This window comes from Equus przewalskii, chromosome 16, assembly GCF_037783145.1.
Source record: "Equus przewalskii isolate Varuska chromosome 16, EquPr2, whole genome shotgun sequence".
Lineage (NCBI taxonomy): Eukaryota > Metazoa > Chordata > Mammalia > Perissodactyla > Equidae > Equus > Equus przewalskii.
The window spans coordinates 1,977,107-2,001,342 of NC_091846.1; the positions used below are offsets into that span (position 1 = coordinate 1,977,107).

The 24,236-nt window shown below is 37.7% G+C and overlaps 2 protein-coding genes across 35 annotated transcripts in view; one reads left to right on the forward strand and one right to left on the reverse strand.

The window, feature by feature from the left end:
* Window positions 1–13,110: 13,110 nt before the first annotated feature.
* ZDHHC20 (zinc finger DHHC-type palmitoyltransferase 20) overlaps window positions 13,111–24,236 on the reverse strand; it is a 67,199-nt gene continuing 56,073 nt past the window's right edge. For 22 of the 34 annotated variants that reach the window (XM_070578579.1, XM_070578559.1, XM_070578554.1 and 19 more), the window contains 3 exons: window positions 20,860–20,949; window positions 19,318–19,433; window positions 13,111–16,676 (listed from right to left, as the gene is read on the reverse strand). In XM_070578579.1, the coding sequence (XP_070434680.1) occupies window positions 16,669–16,676; window positions 19,318–19,433; window positions 20,860–20,949 (214 nt within the window). In that variant the 3' untranslated portion in view covers window positions 13,111–16,668. Of the gene's footprint in view, window positions 16,677–19,315; window positions 19,434–19,775; window positions 19,821–20,859; window positions 20,950–24,236 lie in introns of those variants that run through there. The other 12 variants (XR_011527984.1, XR_011527985.1, XR_011527986.1 and 9 more) reach the window with 3 other exon arrangements.
* LOC103561837 (transcription elongation factor A protein-like 8) lies at window positions 21,179–21,810 on the forward strand. Its single transcript, XM_008536643.2, has one exon. It carries the CDS (start codon window positions 21,330–21,332, stop codon window positions 21,681–21,683), a length of 354 nt encoding a protein of 117 aa, XP_008534865.1. The 5' UTR covers window positions 21,179–21,329; the 3' UTR covers window positions 21,684–21,810.

The window sequence follows — 24,236 nt, forward strand, 5'->3', positions numbered from 1 at the left end:
TTTGTGGTTTTACTTTGTGCTTCTCCGATGACTAATGATGTTCAGCATGTCAACACACATCTTGGCTATTTGTGTAGCTTCTTTTCTGAAGTATCTATTCAAGTCTTTTGCCTGTTTAAATGTTGATAAGTTATAGTTTTTAAAGTATATATTCTGGATACAAATCCTTTCTTAGAATGATTTTGTGACTATTTTCTCATAGACTGAGGCTTGTCAATTCATTTTCTTCAGTTTTTTGGTTAGAATTTGTCAATTTTGACAGTCTATCATTTGTTTTGGGTGGGAGGTATTGCTTTATATCCTAAAAAATCTTTACCTGAACCAAATAATGAAGCCATTCTTCTATGTTTTCCTCTAAAAGCTTTTTAGCTTTAGCTTGTATATTTAGCTCCAGGGTTTGTCTCCTAGTCCTTTGGGGTTAGTATGAGATAGGGATCAAAGTTCATTTTTGTTTTGCGTTTGGATACTCTGTTGGTTCAGTACGGTTTGTTGAAAATATCCCCATTGAATTGATTTTGCATCTTTGTTGAAAATAGACTATGTGAGTGTGGGTATATTTCTGGACTCTATTCTGTTCCATTCGTTTGTTTATCCTTAAGCTTATATCACACTGTCTCAATTATTTTAGCTTTAGAGTAAATTTTGAAGTCAGATAGTGTAACTGCTACAGCTTTGTTCTTTTTCAAAGTTGTTTTGGCTCTTCTAGGTCCTTTGTGTTTCCATATAAATTTTAGAATCAGCTTCTTAGTTTCTTAAAAATAAAAAAGCCTGCTGATTACAATTGGTGTTGTACTGAACCTATAAATAAATATGGGGGAGAATTGACATCTTGAAAATACGGAGTCTTCCACTCCACTAATATATCTGTTCATTTGTTTAATCTTTGTCTCAGCAATGTTTTGTAGTTTTCTGTGTAGAAAACTTTCATTTCTTTTGTTCAACTTAGTATAGCTATTATATGCATTTGATACTATTGTAAATATCTATATAAAATTTTTTTGTTTGTTACTAGAATATAGACATACAATTCATTTTTATTTTATTATTTATTTATTTAAAGATTTTATTTTTCCTTTTTCTCCCAAAGCCCCCTGGGACATAGTTGTGTATTTTTAGTTGTGGGTCCTTCTAGTTGTGGCATGTGGGATGCCATGCCAGCATGGCTTGATGAGCGGTGCCATGTCTGTGCCCAGGATCAGAACAGGTGAAACCCTGGGCCACCAAAGCAGAGCACACAAACTTAACCACCCGGCTACGGGGCCAGCCCCCTAACAATTCATTTTTATATTGACCTTGTCCTCTGAGCCCTGGCTAATCTTTGCTTATTAGTTATAGTAGTTTTCATTGTTACTGATTCCTTGGAATTTTCTAATGAATCATCATCTGGAAATAGGGGCAGTTTTACTTTTTCTATTCTTTACGCATTTCACTTACTCTCCTTGCCTTTTTTTTCTGGTGAGGAAGATTGGCCCTGAGCTAACATCTGTTGCCAATCTTCCTCTTTTTTTTTTTCTCCCCAAACCCCCACTACATAGCTGTATATCCTAGTAGTAGGTCATTCTAGTTCTTCTGTGCAGGATGCCACCAGAGCATGGCTTGATGAGTGGTGTGTAGGTCTGAGCCCAGGATCCAAACTGGCGAACTCCGGGCCGCCGAGGTGGAGTGCGTAAACTTAAACACTCAGCCATGGGGCCAGCCCCTATTCTTTCTTTCTGATGTTGCAGGAATTCTTATTGTATCATTTCTTTTCTGTCTAGCCATTCTTTTGGGGTAGGTCTGTGATAATGAATTTACTTAATTTTCCTTTGTCTGAGAAAGTTTTGATTTCCCTTTCTTTCCTGGACAATATTTTCACCAGATATAGGATTTTCCATTGACAGTTCTTTTCTTTCAGTGCTTGAAAAGTGTTTTGCCACTTCCTTTTGACCTGGTGTTTTCAGATGAGAAATCCACTGTCATTCAAATGGTTTTCTCCTGTAGGTAGGGTGTCATTTCTTTCACTGCTTTCAGGAATTTTTTCCTTTGTCTTTAATTTTCAGAACTAACTGGGTCTTGGCTTTGATTTCTTTGTATTTATTCTGTTTGGGGTTGACATAGCTTCTTGAATCTGTAGGTTTATGTCTTTTGCCAAATATGGGAAATTTTCAGCCATGTTTCTTCAAATACTTTTTCAGCCTCACACTTTTTCTCTTCACCTTCTTGAAGTCCAATGACAAGAATGTTAGACCTTTTGTTGTAGTCCCACAGGTCCTCGAGGCTCTGTTCTCCCCCACTGCCTCTGGTTTGTTTTCTTTCTGTTGTTCAGATTGGCTAATTTCTATTGCTCTATCGTCAACCTCACTGAATGTTTCTTCTGTTCCTTCCATTTTACTGTTGAGCCCATCTGTAAGTTTTTAATTTTGGTTATTGTATTTTTCAGTTCCATAACTTCCATTTGGCTCTTAATTATATCTTCTGTTTCTTTGCTGAGACTTTCTGTTTTTCATTTGTTTCAAGCATGTTTGTAGTTTCTCATTGAAACATTTTTATGATGGCTGCTTTAAAATTCTTGTCAGATAATTCCAACATCTCAGTGTTGGTGCCTATTGTATTTTCTCATTCAATTTGGGCTTTTCCTGGTTCTTGGTATGATGATTGATTTTTTATTGTATCCTGGACAGTTTAGGTATTATGAAAACTTGGGTCTTATTTAAATCTTCTGTTTTAGCAGCCCTCCTCTGAGACTGTCCCCACGGGGGTCGGGGGGGTGGCTATCTCATTTCTGCCAAATGGGTGTGAAAGTCCAGGTTTTGCATTTGGCCTCCTCTGAGACTCCAGTGGGGAGAGAAGGTACCTCATTACTGTTGGGCAGAGGTGGTATTTTGAAATCACCAGTATGTCTTCGCTGACAACACCTCTGGTTGTTGCCTCATTATTGCTCCCCCATAGTCTCTCATGTAACTGTGGACGGGGTGAAGGCAGTTTCATTATCCTTGGATGGTGGTCAGAGTTCTACATGTTTAGTTCTGCATTTGCTGCACAAGACGAATTTTGGTATTTTGTGTTTTCATTATTGTTCAGTTCAAAATATTTTCTGATTTCCTTTGTGATTTCTTTTTTGACCCATTAATACTTAGAAGTGCTATGAAAAGACAAATCCTTCCTGAATTTCTCAGTGTTCTTGCAAAGTCTTGGCTTCCTGAGCTGTGAAAATGATCTGTTAAGATGCTTGCTTTTAATTCCCCTAAAAACACTAGATTTTCAATATCACTTTGCAGCCATTTGTCCTCTAAAGGTAGAGCTAATTACTGCCATCCGAAGAATAATACATCTTCTGTTATATCCCTGGGAGCCAAATGGTTACATTCCAAAGGAGGGACCTAGGCTAATGACAAGGGTGACTGAGTAACCCAGAGACCTCAGGAGTGATTTTGAGCATTATCTTCCTATGTGTTTATATTTCAGAGAGAAAATCCTGAATTATAAACTCAGGCACTAGTCTTCCTCTCCAGAGAGATTTATTTACATTCCAAAGAGTAAGGACACAGGATCCTTTCTCCTTTCTTAGGCGGAGGGGTGGATATTCCTACTTCTATATAAGTGGACAAATTCATATTCTGGGATTCCTTTCCAACAGTACAATCCCACCATACATGTGTAAGTTTATGGAGTCTGGCTTTTACTGCATTGTCTGCAAGGTGTAGGCATGGAGGACTGACACTGTAATGTTACTCTGGCTCTTCTTGATGTGAATTAGTCTGATCTCTGGCCAAGGTGACTGTTGTTTCTGCTAATTCCTCTATATAAATATGTAACTGTGCAAGTAGATTAGCATCTTAGACCCTTCACTTAACAAGCGTGTCTATTTATTTCCAATAATTTAGGCTTTTCTAGATATTTTATTGCTGTTGACTTCTAATTTTATTCTGTTGTGGTCAAAAAACAGTTAAAAATATTTCAGTCTTTTGAAATTTGCTGAAATTTGTTTAATGGTCCACCATGTGGTCTGTCCTAAAAGTGTCCCACGTGTTAATGAAAAGACTGTGCATTCTGCAGTTAATGGGTGTTGGGTTTGCCGGGTGTCAGTTAGGTCAAGATGGTTGATAATGTCATTCAAATGTTTTTACATTCTTACTGATTTTTGATACAGCTGTTTTATCAATTATAAAGAGGGGGATTTTAAATGTTCCAACTTTGACTCAAGGTTTGTCTGTTTCTCCTTTTAGTTCTCTTTTTACATGTATTTTGAAGCTTTGTAATTAGGCAAATATACAAGTGTTATTCCTTCCTGAAGTACTGATCCTTTATCATTATGAAAGTATTTTTTTCTGATGGCTAATATTTGCATTATATTTTTTTCATCCTTTTACTTTTAACTTGTTTGTGTCTTTGCGTTTAAAATGGATTTCTTAGAGACAGCATATAGTTATATAATGGGGTCTTACTTCTCTTTAAATAATTTGATCTGACATCCACTGCCTTTGAATTGTAGTGTTTATACATTTACATTTAAGTTAGGAGTAAGGTCTGCTATTTGTTCTCTATTAGCCTCATTTTTTGTGTGTGCGTGTCAGTTCTTTTCTTAACTTCTTTTGGGTTAACAATTCTTTTTCCTTCTTCATACCTTAGCTTGAAAATGGACAGTTTGCCCATGTGAAAGTAATCTGTAGGAGCAGCACAATAAAGATCACACATATTATTAAATGTTTCGTGTTAACTTTATTTTTAATCACAATCTTAAATTACTTTTAAATTATGTTCAATAAATTATCCCTGACTGAAATCAAAGACTCATCTGTGGTGTTAGTACGATCTTGACAGCCTCAGGACACGTGGGGCTGATTCCTGCCAGGCAGCTTTATCTCCACTCTTGAGGGAGGTTTTTTATTGACTGTGCTCTTCATTTATTTTGACAACTAAAGTTTGTTAAAATTTCTGAGAAGCAGATGTTACTCTGTATTTATTTTAAAGCCGTAGGAATTTAATTGAGCTGACTGCTGTGATGCTGAGATTTCATTATTTAGAAAGGGAGGTGACAAATTCATGGTAGTGAATCTTACATGAATTCTTACAGCCTCTATTCCAGCTGTTTAAAAACCACTACTGACAAGCACTTATTGGTCACTAAAATAATATAAAAGTAGCACATGCTCACTGAGAAAAAAATTCTAAACAGTGTACAAACATGTGGAGAAAGAACTAAGGTTTCCCCCCCGTCTGCCCACTTCCACTCGCCCTCCTTGCACCCAGGGTAAGCAGCACTAACAATTTGGTATCCTTCTAGATAGTTTTCTATGTATATAAAAATTACATACATACATATATTTACACATATGCACGTGTGTATAACATATACTTTTAAAAAATGGAATCATACTATACACTTTATTCTGCAATTTGCTTTTCCCCCCCAACTTTTTATTTTCAAATATAGATCCACAGGAAGTTGCAAACAAAAAAAGTACAGGGAGATCCAGTGTATCTTTCACCGTTTCCCCCAATGGTAACATCTTGCTTTCTTGCTTAACTATAGTACAATATCAAAAGCAGGAAATTGACCTTGGTACAATCTACAGAGCTTATTTCAATTTTACAGTTTTACATGCACTCACTTGTTTGTGTGTATATATAGTTTTCTGTGCAATTTTGTCACATGCATGGAATTGTGTAACCACCACCACAATTAAGGTACAGAACCGTGCTATCGCCACAAGGCTCACTCATAACTATATTCCCCTTTACAACTATATTCCCCACTTCCCACCCCCTGGCAACCACTAATCTATTCTCCATGTCTATAATTTTGTTATTCCAAGAATGTTATATAAATGGAATTATTTATATTGGCTTATTTCACTCAGCATAATTCTCTTGAGATCCATTTGAGTTGTCGCATGTGTCAATAGTCTGAACTTGCTTTTCTTCACTCAGCAATCTATCATGGATCTTCCTCGTCAGTTTATGTAGATCTACTTCTTTTTATTTAGAAGATGCATGAGATTGCAGAGAATGGATTTATCCATTAATTATTTAACATCTTTTAATTGTGGACATTTAGTTTGTTTCTTTGTCCAGTCCCAAATAATGCTGCCATGTGTATCTGTGTACAGCCCTATCTCTCTCTCTGTATCTATATCTGTATTCCTCCAAGTGGAACTGGGGTCAATGGGTAGGCACTGGTATTGCCAAAATACTTTCCAGTAAGACTGTACCAATTTACACCACCACACTCACGCTCTTAGACAGAACGTACTACTGAACTTTTTTTTTCCTGTTTACTCTCCTTGTAAACAAAGATTATCTTTGATAATATGTGGTTGCAGTAGAAAATTTAAACAATAAGAGAAAGTAAATTACCCTAAGGTCTACCATCCAGAAAGTACTACTGTTAATATTTTGGTATACATCCCTCCAAATTTCTATGTCTGCATAGTTATTGTTTCACATGTAGGGAATTACAGTATTCGTTCCGAAACTATTTACTGAGCATCTACTACAGGTCTGGCTCTATTATAGGCACTGGGGTATAATGGTAAATGAGAGAGTGTTACAAGCTTTTCCCACAAAGAACTTGGTCTTTTTGCTTCTTGTCTGGTTTTTATTTTTATGTATATGAATACACATATGAATATATGAATAGAAATATTCATGTAATATATAACATACAGGCAAAACATGAAAGATCCCTTCGCCACCAGTCCACTTACCACTCCCCCTTCTCCCACCATGTTGGTGTTTCCTTGCAGTCTCCTTCAATGCTTTTATAATGTTTATTTTTATCCTCAATTTTTAGAATAATATGTGCTTATCATAGAAAAAAAAAAGATAAAACAAATCCACTTAAAATCACAAAACCAGAGCACAGTATCCAGGATACTCCTTATATGACTGAGATCATACATGTGGGTTTGCACCTGCTTTTTCATTTATCATGCATAATTCCCTACGTCAAAGTCCAAAAGCACTGGTATTTCTGTTAGTTTGAGTTAGCATTACCCCCAGTCACTAAAGAAAGGGAGTCTAGCAGTCTCTGGAGGCAAAACATTTCATCTTAAAAACAGAAAACAGCATCAGGCCTATGGAAATATTTCAATTAAAAAAGCTTCTCTTGAGGCCGGCCCGGTGGCACAGTGGTTAAGTGCGCAGGTTCTGCTTTGGCGGCCTGGGGTTTGCCAGTTCGGATCCCGGGTGTGGACATGGCACCACTTGGCAAGCCATGCTGTGGTAGGCGTCCCACATATAAAGTAGAGGAAGATGGGCACAGATGTTAGCTCAGGACCAGTCTTCCTCAAAAATAAGCTTCTCTCTTAATAATCAGTATAAAAAAGACATTAAGCAATAAAGCACAGAATATATAACTGAATGCTTGTAAGACATCATTATTTAATCTATACTACTAGAGTATTAGCAATAAAGCGTGTTTTCCATTTCACTGTTTCATGATGTCTCTACATAGTACAGTGTATAAAATGCGGGCATAGCTCGATCTGCAGCTACAATCTAACCTGATCGCACTGCATAACTCTGCCCCCATGCCGTCTCTTCCCTCACCCACAGACCAGTGGACAGGCACTGAATGTGCACTTCTCAAAGGTGGTCTAACTATTCCACCTATAAAATGTTTTTCCAATTTCATATAAAATTAAACAAAAATATTTATAAAATGTTATTCTACTATCTATAACACGTCTTCACCTCAAAACATCTAAAATCCCCAGATGTTTCAAAACAAGGAAATTAATTTCATCCACTACAAACAAAAGCATGTTAAGGAAAATACACATATGGAACTAAGTATAATTTGGAGTATTTTCTAAAAACGCACAGACTGGCATAGAACCTTTCCTTTTATACTTTCTGTTGTAACTTTTCCAGTAAAGAGTTCATAAATGTGATGTAGCTCAAAGAGACGGATTAACAACATCAGGTCCAGAAGACAGTCCTTTTCTATAAACCCCACCAAAGGACACTAGGTTTTGAATTTAACAACCCCCAAAAAGTATAAAAAAACGTTATTTTACTATTTGTAACAAATATCTTCAAAGCCTCTAGAAAGACTAGATGTTAAAATATGGACCTAAAATGTTCACTCCACACACAGCTGTTTGGAATAAAATGCATAGTACATAATGGTTATAATCTGCAAGTGTCTCCTAAATATGAATATTTTGGCAAACTCTTTCCTTCTTACTTTTTTATCTTCCCCACCTACCTAAGGGACAAATAGAGGCAGGTTGTACTACAGAGATAGAGTAAGAATTTCACTTCTTAAAAGTAATGTTTATAATTATTTCTCATGGGACCCCGTGGCTGAATGGTTAAGTTCACATGCTCCACTTTGGCAGCCCGGGGTTTTGCCGGGTTCAGATCCTGGGCGAGGACTTAGCACGGCTCATCAGGCCACGCTGAGATGGCGTTCCACAGAACACAACCAGAAGGACCTACAACTAGTATATACAACCATGTACTGGGGGGCTTTGGGGAGAAGAAGAAGAAGAAGAAAAAGAAAGATTGGCAACAGATGTTAGCTCAGAGCCAATCTAAAAAAAAAAAATTATTTCTTATGAATTTAACCAAAAGTGTGTACAAAAATGTATCTACTAACTATATTTGTCATGAAATTAGGACATGCACTTTTCTATTATATACACTACATATACAGCAACATTAGAGTGAATGTGTATAATTCCCTTCTCTCCTTCATCTACTCAGTGAAAAGTACAGATAAACGTATTTTCAGAGCGGCTGAACATTTATATTAGAAATACAGCCTCTTTAAGAATACTGAAAATATTAACCGTATTTTACTACATCTACTTTTAACATATGGTGAGCACGTCTAAATGTCTAGAAAAGCTAGATATTTTAATTAAGGACTTCAGTTTAATCAGTATATACACTACATATACAGGAGTCCTGAGTAACAATGCACATATGGAAAAATGGTCCTAACATGCACATTCTGGGAAGGGTCCCCCTCCCTCACTGCCTTCTGCCCTCCCCTCCAACTCTGGAAACAAACGTGGACATGAGCCCAAGAAGTGATGCAGAGATTGCATTTCCAAGTCATTTCCAGATCATGTTTCTCTCCAGTGAATTTTAACAGAAAGATGATTACAAAACAAGTAGTTTTTCTAATTGTACTTTTAGCATTCATTGACTTCTCTGCATCTAGAAAGGCTAAATGTTGCAAACAAGGGCTTGAAGTTTATTTTAAAAGGCTGAGGAAAAAGCTTACAGTGGCTTGTCCATATTATATGCACAGGTTTATAGCTGGTACATCTTCCAAACAGGTGGTCGTCATTCCGTGTGGCCAAATGAGGCGCATCATAAGCCCGAGATTTTGCTCTCTGTACCAAGAACACCCAGAGGCCCCTGTTGGCCTGCTGATGTCCTGGGCTCTCTCAAGGGTGGCCTGGGCCTGGCAAAGTTGGGCCTGAGGACTTTATCTCACCATTTCAGCTTGGGGGTGGGGGGGTGCCCATGTGCCCCCAGGGGCTTGGAAGTGTCAGGGGCAGCTGCTGCCTCACTCCTGGCTCAGCCCTGGAAGGCAGGGCTGGCTGTGGCAGCACTCGCCCATCCTCTGGAGCAGGTGCTCAATAAGTAGGCTGTTTTAACACACACATACAAAACATGTACTGTTAACCCCTAAGTGGGATCATACTATCTATGTGGATTGCTGCAATTTGATTTTTTTCACTTAATGTCCTCAAGATAATTCCCGTGGAGATACTTCAAGTTTTTATGAATATAGCTATACAAAACCTTCTTTTAAATGGTTTCATTGTAGTCTCTAGATGAGAGTAACAGAATTTAGCCAATTTCCTATTGATGGACATTGGTTTTCCTTATTTACTGCTTTGAAAAAAGTCTCAGACAACTAGCCTTATGTTTAGGAAAAAACTCAGCTTTCTTTCTTTCCATATAGGGAAAAACCCAGTTGTTCCCTTCCATACTTCTCTCCTGTGTGTCCACTTTACTACTCACATAGAACACTTCTTGTCACCAAACGTGTGGAGGTCTTTCCCCATACCAAGCAATTCTCTGCAACACCAGCTGGATGTCCTACAAGTCAACTCAATCCTGACGCTGTCTACTGGAGCCAGCGGCAGATCCCCAGGTTAAGGGCTCAGTCCCACGAGACTGCCCTCCACTTCAGATGCCAATTGCAAGGAGCAGGTCCCCAGGTTACCTATAACTTTTGTCTGATTTGGCTACAAATTGCAGGTTCCCACAACCCGCTCCTCAGGTTTGATTAATTTACTAGAGCGGCTCACAAAACTCAAGGGAACATTTGTTTGCCGGTTTATTAAAGGATAACGGATACCGATGAACAGCCAGACGAAGAGACACACAGGGTGAGGTCCGGGAGGGTGCTGAGTGCAGGAGCTTCCGTCCCCGTGGAGTTGGCTGTGTTGCTCTCTCGGTGTGGATGTGTTTGCCAGCCTGCAAGCTCTCCGAACTGCCTATTGGATTTTATGGAGGCTTCCTCACTTAGGCGTGATAATTATTAACTCCATTTCCAGCCCCTCTCCCTTCTCTGGAGGATGAAGGTTGGGGCTGAAAATTCCAAGCTTCTAGTCATGGCTCTGTCTTTCTGGTGACCAGCCCCCATCCAGGAGCCATCCAGGAGCCCACCCAGAGTTGCCTCAATAGAACAAAAGATGTTCCCAGTGCTCTTCTCACTTAAGGAATTTACAAGGGCTTAGGAGCCCTGTGTCAGGGACAGGATCAAAGACAAATATTAGAACAAGAGATGCCCCTAGTGCTCTTATCACTTAGGAATTTACAAGGGTTTCAGAAGCTCTCTGCCAGGCCTGCACTGGGGACAGAGACCAATATATATATTTTCTATTCTCTCACAGCTTATATCCTTATCCCCATAGAAATTCCTGAGTGGGGTTGCCAGGACAGAAGTTATGCACAGTGAAACTTTGACACATACAGCCAAATTACTTTTTAGTAAATTTAAGCCATTTTACACTCCCACCAAAAATGCTTCTTTGCCCACATTCTCAGCAACACTGGTTATTGCTTATCTCAGGCAAAAATAATCTTATTGCTGTTTTCACTTCTACTTCTTTGACTAACGAAGCTAAACATCTTTTTACACAGCTATTGATCATTCTCATTTCTTTTGTGAATTTCTTCTTGTTCTACATCTTTTTTTTTTCCTATTAGTGGTTTTGTTCTTAAGTTTTCATGTACTCGAATCTGTTTTCATGATGATCAGCATTATGACTGCTTAGAAATACCTTTCCTCTCTCACTATAAAATCCTTTCCCTACGTTTTCTTGCAGCACCTTTCTATTCTCAGTTTTTAAGTCCACGAACCATCAGAATTAGTTTTGATGTAAGATGTGAATGACAGAAGCAACTCTATTTTTTCCCAAATGGCGAGCACACTGGTCCAGCATCATATATCATATAATCTGTCTTTCCCCCACTGACCTATAGAATGTCTAAAGCACTGTTTTTCTTTTTTAAAAGTAATATGTGCCTGTACATGGTATGAAAATAAAAAAGTATGAAAGGGCACACAGTGAAATGTAACTTATTACTGACCCTAATTTTCCTCTCTGGAGGCAGCTCATTAACAGCTCATTGTGTATCCTTTCAGATACTCTATTGCACGCGTAACTGTAAATGCGGGTGGGACATTTATGTTGTTTCTAGTCTTTTGTTGCTTCAAACAGTACTGCAATGAATATCGTTATATATAGCGCTCATCATTCATAAGTAAATCTATAAAGTTCCTGAAAGTAGAACCTGAAAGCTCAAAGAACACGGGCATTTGAAAACTTGGTGATGTCCAATTGCTCTCCAGATACTACACCATATATTTATACCTCTACTAAAACGTGTGAAAGTTTGACTAATATCTTTCAAGTCTGGGGGGTTATAGCCTCTGGGGCCCACTTTTCTGAGGTCTTAGGCAACAGAACCAACAACAAATCTAATGGACACGAAATTCATGACTCTGATTCTTTTCTGAACTTCATTGTTCATTCTGTGGGTAGCTAGTACAAAAAACTCCTCAAGAATTTGTAATCTAGTGAGTTGACTTGAAAGCGTGTGTAACTAACACACGGCTAAGTGCAATCAGTACTGGGCAGAACCGCAGCACTCCAGGCAGCGCAGAGGGTTCAGCCGGTTTGGAGGCCGCGGGGAGAGCGAGGGAAGAACGCTACTGGAGCTGGAGGCCCTGGATGGAAAGCAGCTCACGCGAGAACGGCGGGAGGAGACCTTCGTGGTTGAAGAGCAGCACACAACGAATTAAGGAGTAGAAAGAGCACTTGAATCCTCTCTGTCAGATGGAAGGCACTGATAGGGAGGGGTTAAAGTTAACTTCACGACATTGTGAAAACACCCACAAACCTGTTACACTGTAGAAACTAAATGTTAGTTCTCATCCCTCTAGATTCTGGGACACATGAGTGAGTAAAACAGGTACAAGAAGCCAACGTCACTCACCTTTCCAGTGCTTCTGAAAAGCTAGCTTATGAGAAACGAGATGCTATTTTCTGGCCATGTGATGTCATTAGTCCTACTCTTTGGGTGTCAAAGTGGCCTTTTGGCCACTTAGTAGTTAATCCTCCTCCCTGCCCCAAACAGTACTCTGAACGAGCCAAAGGAAGGCTGCTTCATCTCTACTGGCATCTACTGGTTCCTGCAAATACTTTGAAATTTTCCTCACCTGAAAACTGGGAATCACAGATCATAATCAGTAGCCTCAAATATCAAAACTTCGTCCCTTTTAAGAGAATAGGAACACAAATAACATAAAAGAATTCTACAGAGGGAAAATCTATTATTCAGCATTTTGACAACCACAATTTTACAACTTTTACACTGTTTTGAAGGCACTTACAATCCTAAAGTGACTTCTGAATTGAAAATTAAATTATGTTCAGTAAAAGCTAAGTTAAAACCTTTCTGAATAAAGCAGTCTATACCTCTAGCCGAGGTAAACTACAATGGTGTTGCACCCCAATAATACCTGTCTTAGATGTCGTTACCCCAGATTATTAGCCAAATCTCTTTCTCTCAACACTCTTTTACCAGATTTTCAAGATGACCAAAAAAGTTCCTCTCTCCTTTGGTAAATACCACTTTATAACAACAACAACAAACTGTTAAAATACAGGACTTTATTTGTTTATTAATAAAGTAAATTATTATGATTTTTGAAAAAAAAGTTTAAAAGTGTCCAGCCTTCATGTTAATGTAGGTTAGGCCATCCAAAAGACAAAGCAAAGAGCTAACATTAAGTCATGGTCCAGAGTCAGACTTATGAGAAACAAACACAAGACCGGTGGCACTTGATAAGTAAAGACAACCAAAGTAAACTCTATTTCAAATTTGTTTATATAAAAGCATATTAAAGATCACTTTAAAATAGTGTCCATATTTTCTTTTAAATGGGCATAGACTCATCTGCAATCATGTACAAATATAGTAAACTTGCCTGATAGCTTTCTTAAGCTTTTAATACAAATACAATTCCTTGCTTCTTTATGCAACCCAACAAAATAATACAAAGTGAAGTCGTTAGAAAAATATGGACCTTTCTGAATCTATATTGCATTTTTAATTGGAAAATACAGTTCAGATCATATGAAACATGGATTTCAGGTTTATATATTACCTATATCTTGCAGATTATTAGATATGGTATTTATTTTGGCTGAAATGCAAAAATATGATTAATTTCTTAATAACAGATTAGTTAAAAATACTCCCCATTGATAGCAGTGCTAGTCCTAGAACAAAGTGTAAGTGAAGCATATTTGTAAGTCACTGTCTACTCAGTGCCCCAAATACGCAGATCCTAACATGAAGCCCTTAATAGACATTTGCTTTAAAGATTACTGAATGGAAACTCACGTCTGATAAACTTTAATTCACACAATCCTGTAAACATAGTCAAAATCTGTTTCTAATAGAAATAAAATTCAAGTAAACATTGCGTATTTGATTTAAACTAATCTTATATTAACTTAGGACACATTGGATCATAACCACTAAATATGTAAAAAGACTTTAAAAATCATCCACATGTAAAGATGAAACTAAACCTTGTAAACACGTTCCTGGTGGTAAGACTACACTGGCGCTGCTCTGTGGTTGGCCTGGCGGTACTGGTCAGATGCCTTGAATATTCAAGTAGTTTGGATCCAGGTAAAACCAAGTCTCCTGCCCAATCTGTTTTTAATGGCAATGGTCATACCTGAAATTCAACTTTATTTTCCTTAAATATCATCATATCTGTTCAAGTGTTTGAAGGACCAAAGATGGTACTAATAAATTTTGACAAGGCTTCATTTTGACCGTTTCTCCCCAGAGTTGCTAGCATGAATCAATACCAGTTAAACACCAAAGAGGCAGCCTTTCCGTGATCCCCATTCCACCTGCAGGCCCTTGGGGAATGGTCATTAATACGCAGGAATAAACTCAGCCAAGTATTATTTAGAACGTGGCAAAATGTTGGCCATAAATTAAACCGAAGGGAACTAAAGTGAAAGGCTCTAACTGAAAATTTCTGGAGAAGTGTTTACTATGCTATTAAATATGATGCTAAACAATAGAAATGAAAAGAACTGAGAAAGATTACAACCCCACAAAAGGGCCTGAATAGGTTAAGGGGAAAAGTCTCTTTCCTCAGTTGCTAATCAGGTGCATTCTAATCCTGTGATCTAAATGGAGACAGACTCACAGAAAGGAGCAGTGAACACGTCTGAAAGTAGTCAAGTGAGTTTAAACACGTACTATTTCCCTGTAATATGCAAACCGCCAAACTGAAATGATGTTTTTGGTTGGTAATTGATATCCCTTAACTCTCATACTTAAAAGTTTTCTAGAACCAAGACTATTAAGATTACAGAGTTGAAATAAAGGTATAAGAATTCATATTACAGTATTCTAAGTTGTATTTTCAAAGATAACTCATTCCTTTGGTTCAAAGGGAAAAAATGTTACTTCTTTTTAAAATCTGACGTTAGTATAGCCAATGGAATTAGATAAATCCTATAAATTGTAATGGTAAATAAACTGTAAACCTGGAATAGTTGACTGTAAAATTTATACTCCATTAGGAAATTATAGAGCTATCTCTAGTATACTGTTTGGTGTACAGAAGGTACTCTAAAAATATTTGTTGGATGAATGAAAAGTAAGGTTATTTTGCAAAATTAGAAATCGAAGAATGTTTGAGATTATCCAGTCCAACTGCTTCCAACGCCCCTCGCCCAATCCCACTTTACAGACAGGTAAACCATCACTGTTGGTACCTATAGATTCTGGTTAAGATTTATCTCTACCCACTACTGGAAGCAATCAATCGTTTTGGTTTCTGTGTGTGTATTTGACTAAACAGTATAAACAAGGAGTAACATTTCTACATCGTTTCTCCTTAAAGAATACTGTATTTTTCTTTAGAATTAATGCAACAATTCCTGTCATTGAGATTAGATTTCACAAGGAAAAAGGGGTTATGTGTCTAGGCAAAAAGGGGTTGTTGTTAGGAAGTCAGATTTAACATTTTGCATTTAAGAGTGGAATCCACTGCTCAGAGACTGGAAGCTTTAAATGACTACTCAGGTTAGAATTGCTTTTCTGAGAGCAGTATTACGCTAAACAGTTTAACCCTAGTTCAAATTGCATTTTAAGTCACCGTTTAAGCTGTTACAGGATTACTACAAAAAGTTTCAAAGTAATTTTTAGTCATTACCTAAATTGAAATTTGAAAGGCAGCTCAATAGCATGCTGCATTCTAAGTACCTTGGGACTGAAATATTTAACAGCTTACAAGCCTGCCTATCCTCCTCTTTACACTTTTCTTCCAGCCACTTCTAGCTGTTCCTACTGGGTCCAATGCTTCTATAGCATGTGTACCTTTGTGCTTTCCTGCCCATATAAATACCCAGGAAAGTTCAACAAAAAAGTAATTTGAAAGCAGAAACAAAAAAGTTCTTAAACTGCCAAGCTGTCTTTCAGCCTTGGGCAAGACTCTACCCTACATGGTTGGATTGATGCTCAGAACTAAGCCTTCAACGGATTATACAAATGTGCTCCCTATTTTAAATGATTATATTTAGATATCTGAATCCTTCTGAGTGTTATTTTATAGCCAACAATAAAAAAATCTTTATTAAAGATGTTGAAAAGTATAAAACAGTAATTACAAATTAGGAAACACCCAATTTAAAAAAAAGCCAGTTATTTTCTTTTCCTTACACAGTACAAGCAACAGCAATTTGGATATTATTATTCACTTTCAGCCACCATGCTGCCCTGGATGTATTTCACTTAAGACAAGTTTTTAGCTTGTGTTTCTGGAGTGAACATTTATATGGATACTAAGAAACAGCTCTAATAATGTAACTCAGGTATCAGAAAAATACATATGCCATGTTACCATGTCATTTGATAGCTCATATTATAGCATCTCATAGTGTTACTTCCAAAGTAAAATTAAGTCCCTTTTGTGGCTGTAGGTCAATGCTGCACAAACGGGCTAACTTCAGATTAAGGCATGCTTCCCGCTCCAGAGCAGTGCTTCTGTGGGTCCAGGATCTGCACAAAGGCTTCCTTTGTTAAGAAATACATCTTCCATTAGACTTCAATTATTTCATTCCATTGATCATTTTCTTGCAAATAAAACTGAAAATATCAGTCCATAATATGTTTTTATAAACCTATAAAACCAGAAACAATGAGTTATTAGTTAAAACCTGATTTTTAATTCTAAAAATAAGATTTACTAAATCGCTCTGAGGGCTAAAGTATAAAGCTGCTAATATAACACGATAGGAAAGAAATACTTTGATACTACTAATACTGTAATAATAGTGAAGATTTCTATAAGCAGCATATAAGGGATATCACTGACTTCTTCCCCAGAAGCAATCGAGAGCATTTTAAAGAGGCAGACCCTTACAGTTCTCCATTACTGTTCACTTGGACGTAATCTGAGGAGGCGTCTTATCCATACCTTTCTAAGATGCTACAGGATGTAGGGAAGTACCCATAGCAACAGTTACAGGAACGTGTCAGTTAAGGATTCTCAACAATCATAAGCATTAGCCATTTTTCCGCCTACATTAAAAAGAAATGTAGAACCACTTCTGAGGACCCCTGTCTGAGGACCAGCTGCAACACCACAGCCACAGTTCTCGGTGGCAGTGACCATGACATAGGATGGCCACACAGGGCTCCTGCTGCTGGTCTCCAGAGGCCAGTCTGCTCTGCAATGAGCCCCGCCTGAGTGCCTGTGTTCTGATGCTGTCTAGGCCTTAGGCTCTGCCTATAACTTTGGACACAGGCTCCAGGTCCTTTGTGGGGAACTGAATGCTAACAACAAACACCAAGCAAGGAAACACATGCTCCCCTAATTGAAACTCCCGATGAGAACCCTTTGAGAAAAATGAACTCCTGACACAGAGAAGTTGAGCTAATAAATGTGTATTGCCCTAAGCTGCTAAGTTTGTGGTAATGGTTTACATAGCAATAGGTAACCAATAACACTATAAGTAGGTTTTGAAATATCTAACAGCTATGCAAGATGCTACTGAGCCACTGAGCTTAGCTCCTGACTTAAATATAGATGGCTGTCTTCTTTGTTTTTAAGCATCAGGAGAGAGAGTTCACTACATCCTTTGCCGTTCAGCTGACATCTTAGACAGGACCCTGACTGCTTATAGTACTATCTATACTTATCTGTCTGCAATGTCTTCTATTGCTATTTCAATTAATTCCTCTGGCTATTGTCTCTGGGCACCCAGATTAAAGAATGGTTGATCAATGCACTTGCTCTTTTCCTGTATCTTTTACAAAGTAAATAAGACCAATGAACCTCAAGTCTTTTTTCAGCCTTCAATTTTAGTAACTCCTCTTTGGATCAAATTTCTTCAATAGTGGGCAAAAGTTTCCCCTTTTTTCCCAAAACTAATTAATAAGGTACTGTTTACTGAAAAGGTTAGTTGTCCATACACCAATCCTAAACAATTTTTATTAGTTTTTTCATTAATCTACCAATAAATATTTACTAAGGTTGTGCTAGGACTGGTAAGAAAAATGGGACATAGGCAGATGTTATCTTCCAATCTCAACTACCTAATTTTGCTGATATAATTGAAAGAGTAAAAAATTGAATCATAAATTGCTTTGAGATGATGAAATATGCAAGTTAACCGCATTTGTTCTCCTTTATACTGTCTTACCTTGCTCTTATTCAATTGGTTAGTTATGAACAAGTGGTACTCAATTTTCTATTGCCACTGTAACATGGTTATTTGTCCCTGCAAGCACATAATTATATATGATATGACAAAAAAAGAAGTATCAAGTTTCTGGCTACCTGGTAAAATTGATGATTACGGTAAAAGCAACTCTTACGTAACCACTAAATAGGCTTATCGTGCCAACTATTTGTCTTCCTGTAGAACCCAGAAGTAAGTTCAGCCCTGCTAAGAGCTCAAAGTCTGGTTTTAGGCTTATCTTTGTGAAATGTCCACTGGCTTTAAAGCTGTTCAGTAGCGATAATTAAGAAGTCCACAAAATGAATTTTCCCTTGATCTTATACAAGGGGTCTAATGATACTAATCTTAAGAGAATAACTTAAATGCTGCTAAAAGCCAAAGAGATAGCCAAAAAATCAGAAATTCTGACAGCAGGTTTTCAAGTTCTTAGGGTACTTCCTAGACTTAGTACTATTTGATCTGAATGTCCAAACCATTTTTCTACACTACAAGAAGATAAGGACAGTGTTGTCACTAATATTAAGAACTACCACAGGTGTATTGTAGGCTATAATGCTAGTGAGCGGCCAGACGATATGAGAAACCCAGGCCCCTTCTGTCTTATCAACTGTTCTATAATGCATCCCTAATTCATGAAATGGTTAAGAGTCACCAAGAAAAGGTTAAAATATATACAGTGCACCCTTTTTATAATAAGGCAGCAAAGAGTGCAATGCACTTCAAAAAATTATTTTCAAATAAGCAAAAACTAGGAATAACCTTGTTTAAGTGTTATTCAGAATATTATGCCAAAAGAATTTCTACAGCTGAGGTAAAGAAGTATGTGTCTGCGTAACAAAAAAACCCCCAACTGTGAACAGAACAAAACACAGCAGCAGCCATTTCACTTCCTCACTCAAACCCCTTCTCCAGAAAAGCTACCAATAAACACTAACACCCATATATGAGATTTTATTAAAAAGCTCCACATAGTTTAGTATTTTAAAATATCACATTATTTTGATTTTTCCATATTTATTAAATCTGGTGATTTTCATTTTAGCCAGATGAAGCAATGTTTCCAGACGACAAGTGTTACCTGATCTGACGGTGCTTTCTTCAGATCCATTCTCTAGCCACTGAGACTCACTGTCCAATAACCGGTTTTTTGATTCACTAAGTGGTTTGACAGGAAAGGGTTGATTTGAGCCAATACTGAAAAGAGGAGCAAATAATTTAGTAAACAGAGTAATGCTCAATCAAGGATACTTAATTAATAAGCAGCAAATTAGTATTCCTTCTCTTAAATATGTGAGGGCAACTCATGAGATCTCAGCACTCTGAAAAAACTATCTTCAAAAGAAAACTATGCCCCCAACCCCCCATTAAATGGCTCTCTAGACCCAAGACCCTGTTCTTCACTATTGCCGATGAAAAGAGACAAAAGAGAAAAGCTGCTGCGGCCGGTCTGAAGCGTCTTTAACACGTGTTAATCGAGAGCCATAGGGACACAAGGACACGTGAGGATCTATGTCTGTGGCAGGACAAAAAAGTTACCTGTCATTTCCCAAGTTTTCTGCTTTTTACCTCTGCAGTTTAGATCTAAGGGGAAAAAATGATTTAGTGATTTAGCGTAGACTTATTTTTCTAGCTAAGGGATCCAGGGAGGGAGGGAACGAGGAACGAGAGGAGGAGGAAAAGGGAACTACCATCTGTTGTGTCCTGCTCCGGGGCAGACACGGCACCAGGTGCTTCAGGCACAGCACCTCGACCTCGCAGCAGCCCTGGGAGGCAGGACCGCCCTCGTTTCAGAGAGCTGGAAGCGGAGGCTCAGAGAGCTTCAGTGACTTGTTCAGACCCACACGAACCGAGAGCTCTAGGTCTTAAGGCCTCAGGTTCAAGGTTCTCAGACCGATGTTCTTCCAACATTAACATGCTAGCTTGGAATTCATAACTTCTCCTCCCCCACATTTACTTATGCAGTAAATACGTTTCAACTGTTTCACTTTGACACAAGTATCTCTCTCTTTAAAATTTCATTAAAAATTAACTATTTCTCTAAATTTATGAATCAGTTTGCTTGCCACGCAAATACTGAAAAAATATCTTCTAAGATGAATGAATGAGAAAAAATTTTATACTTGTATTTTTAAATCCTCATTAATATTATTTTCACACTGCAGTTAAAATGTTCATCAAAATAAAATGTTGAATAGTACAATAACTAATTTCTTTGAAAAACACAACTGACATAAACTAATATTATCAAATCTTGAAGAAACGTCCTGGTTTCTAGGAAGATGCAGCATATTTAGGGCCCATGCTTCCTGGTTCACCCAGACATTTCCAGTTACACGTGATTACCCCGGTTAACCATTAAGCAAGCATTCTCTTTCTGACTCTCAAAAGTGGTCTAGTTTGGTGGATTTGGGATGATAAAAAATATGTTTATCCAAAGCATATCAAGTATATACACACATTAACCCTCAGTTAAAAAAAATTTTAACAAAATTTCTGTTTCCTTATCTATGCAGGCTTATGAAATTACTATTCTATTTATCTAGAAGATATTGTAAGTAACACATACATACAGTTTGCTTTGTAATGAATACTGAAAAACAATGACAAGAAGCACACACACCTTCTGGCATATTCGTTTTGGTTTGAAACAGAAGCTTGCTCTGGATCCATCCCCACCAGGCGAGTTGGGAAACTGCAACCATCACCCAAACTGCATAACAGAAAATATCAGTAATGATTGAAATCATATTACGTAAACCAAAGTGATCAGATTTAACACTTATTTTTTGGAGGCATGGTATAAATTATCATAACTTGTCATTTCAGAGAATAATTCTTAACATTTCTAATTTAGAATGTTAATCAGCCTCCACTAAAAAAATAAGCCTTTTTCTTTTATAATTTACATACACTTAAAAACCATATCTTGAGCTCCTTATTGCTGGAGAAGGAGAAAAGTGCCCCGTATCCTTTCAGGACTCTTGGTCTTTTGGGCGTGACAGAAATCGACTGAGGGAAGAGGGAGGAAAATGCCCTGGATCCCTGCAGGATTAATTTATTCAAAAAGGAAATAATAGAAAAAGAATCAACATGCAAAAGTCTTGTGAAGAAAATGAAGGAAAACCACAGAACATGCCAAAGGCTGAGGAAGACCGCCCTTCGGAAGATGTACCACAGGAGGCAGAAGGAAATCCTCAACCTTCCGAAGAAGGTGTAAGCCAGGAGGCAGAAGGAAACCTTAGAGGGCGGCTGATTCAACCTGGCCAGGGACTTAAAGAGGACACTCCCGTTAGGCATTTGGACCCTGAAGAAATGATTAGAGGAGTAGATGAGTTGGAAAGGCTTATAGAAGAGTTAAGAAGAGTAAGAAACAAATTTGTGATGATGCTTTGGAAGCAAAGACATTCACGCAGCCGTCCTTATCCTGTGTGCTTTAGGCCTTGAATTCTTTTTTTGTCTGATATTAAAATCTGGCCCCTGCTTTCTTTCTGTTAGCATTTTCTGATGTATCTTTGACCTTCATTTTACTTTTAATCGTCTGGTGGAATTTTGTTTTAGGTAGTTTCTTTGTTACCAGCACCTCACTGGATTTTGTATTTTAAACCATTCTCTAGGTCTGTTTTTCAATTGGGAAGTTTCACATATATGCATGAAAATATGTTCATTCCATATTGTAAAGTAAAACATAACAGGTTACAAAGCAGCATATTTAGTATCAGCTCACATATGTAGGATAAAATCCCAAATTGTGTGTGTGTGTGTGCACGTGTGTACATACATACATACATGCATACATACATACATATATCAAAAACTTAACTGTGCTTATTTCCGTGTGGTGTGTTTTTCTTTTTGCTTATATGTATTTTTTAATGAACACGTGTCACACACACAAAAAATTAAAATTTTTTTAATAAGTAAGAGTCAATCAAATAATTTGTAACCAGCTTATAAGGGCAATGGGGGCACCTAAACTCTTGATGAAAGAACTATTAAAAAATATAAACCTCAAATTGCCTCTGGATGTCTCAGCCAGAGGAATAAAACTGGCAATTACTACAGAAAGGAAAAAAAAAAAAAATAACAATATCTTCCATGGCTACTAAGATTATAATACTTCAAACATAGATATTCAAATATTAGGGTAACTCACCTACTCATCACAATCATTTAAGACCTCACAAAGGCTCAAACTGAAATTCAAGACCTAAGTTCCACATGTTTATTCATTCAACAACATTCATTAAACAAATATTTACTGAATGTCTACGATGTTCTGGGTACTATTTTAAGGGCTAGGGATATAGTAGGGAACAAAAGAGAAAAAAATCTCTGCCCTCAAGAAGTTTCCAGTCTAAGAAAAGTAAAGATACACCTTACTTTCACATTTTAGAAACATCAAAATTGTCTTCAAGAGAGACTTTGACCTCTAGACAAGATGGATTAACTGGTAAGTTTTGCCTCCTGTTGTAAACAGCCAGCAAAGCGAACAGCATACACAAGTGTTTGCAAAACAAGCAGCGCAGAACTGTGGTCTCTGAAAGAAGAGAAACCAACCCAGTGAGTCCCAGCTTTCCGCCAGGACCTGAGCATCAGGAGGGGAAAGCAGCAGAGCAGGGGGCCTCACTGAAGCGAGGCGACAGACGGGGGTTCTGAGGTGAGGTGGCCTGAATCTATCCGACAGAGCTGAGGAAGAAGGAGATGCGAAGAAAAGGCTACAGAATTCTGCACAGGGTTTTACTGGAGTCTTCCAATGAATACTAAGCTACACACGTGAATGTGGGAAAAGAACAACTGGGAAGTGTGCCGTGAACAGTTCACAGAGCTGGTGCCCAGGGCACGGAAGGCGTTCAAATTTGACCAGCCAGAGCAGAGAGATCTTACTGGACACCCAAGTTCAGCAGAGACCCCAGCAGGCTCCCACCTTTGTTGAAGGCTAAACATGCCTTAGAGAAAACGCCAACTTAACAAAGCTTAAAACAGCCTTAAAAAGGACCAGGCTGAAACACAAGTAACTTAACTGAGCCAAAACAAAACTCAACATTCTTTAAAGGGAGACAATAAAATTTAAACACGCAGAATTCAAAATGTCCACCATCCAATCAAAAATTACTAGCATGAAAAGTAGCAGAAAAATGCAATCCACAACTAAGAAAAAACAGTCAACAGAAAAGAATTAGAAATGACTATGAAGACCTGAAACAAGGACTTCAAAATAGTGATTATAAAGATGTTTGTGACTCAACAGGAAAGAAGTGGATAGAATGAAGAGAAAGTAAGATATAAAAAAAGAACCAAATTGAACTTCTAGAACTGAAAAATCTAATATCTGAAATGAAATTTCACTGAATGAGCTTAACAGTAGAGAAGACATTACAGAAGAAAAGATCAGCCAACTTATAGACATAGCAATAGAAATTATCCAAAATGAAGCAAAGAGAAAAAAGAAGGGGGTGGGGAGGGAGGGACATGATAGCAATGACCTGTACGTCACAATCAAGCAATTTAGCAAGTGTTTATTTAAGAGCACCTGAAAAGCCAGTGGCAGGAGTGCACAGGAAGAGTGGGAGCAGGCAGAAAAAACAATTGAAGACATATGATGAAAATATTCAAATATGATGAAAACCATAAATTCACAAATCCAAGACACCTAATGAACTTCAGAGAGGATAACATAAAGAAAACCAGACCAAGGAACTCCATCGTCAAACTGCTTAAAACCAGTGATAAAGACAGTATCTTTAATGTAGCCAGGAAAAAAAGACTGAGTAATTTATAAACAGTGGAGTAAAGATGAGAGTGAGGCTGATTTCTTGTCACAAACAACACAAGCCAGAAGACAATGGAACAGCATCTTTAAGGAAAAGAAAACAAACCAACAAACCTGTCAAGGTTGAAATCTGTTTACAGAAAATAACCTTAAAAAAAAAATAGTCTGTATTCCAACCAAAGTGGAAAAACCTTGTAATGCAGGAGACAAGAGATAATATACACAGG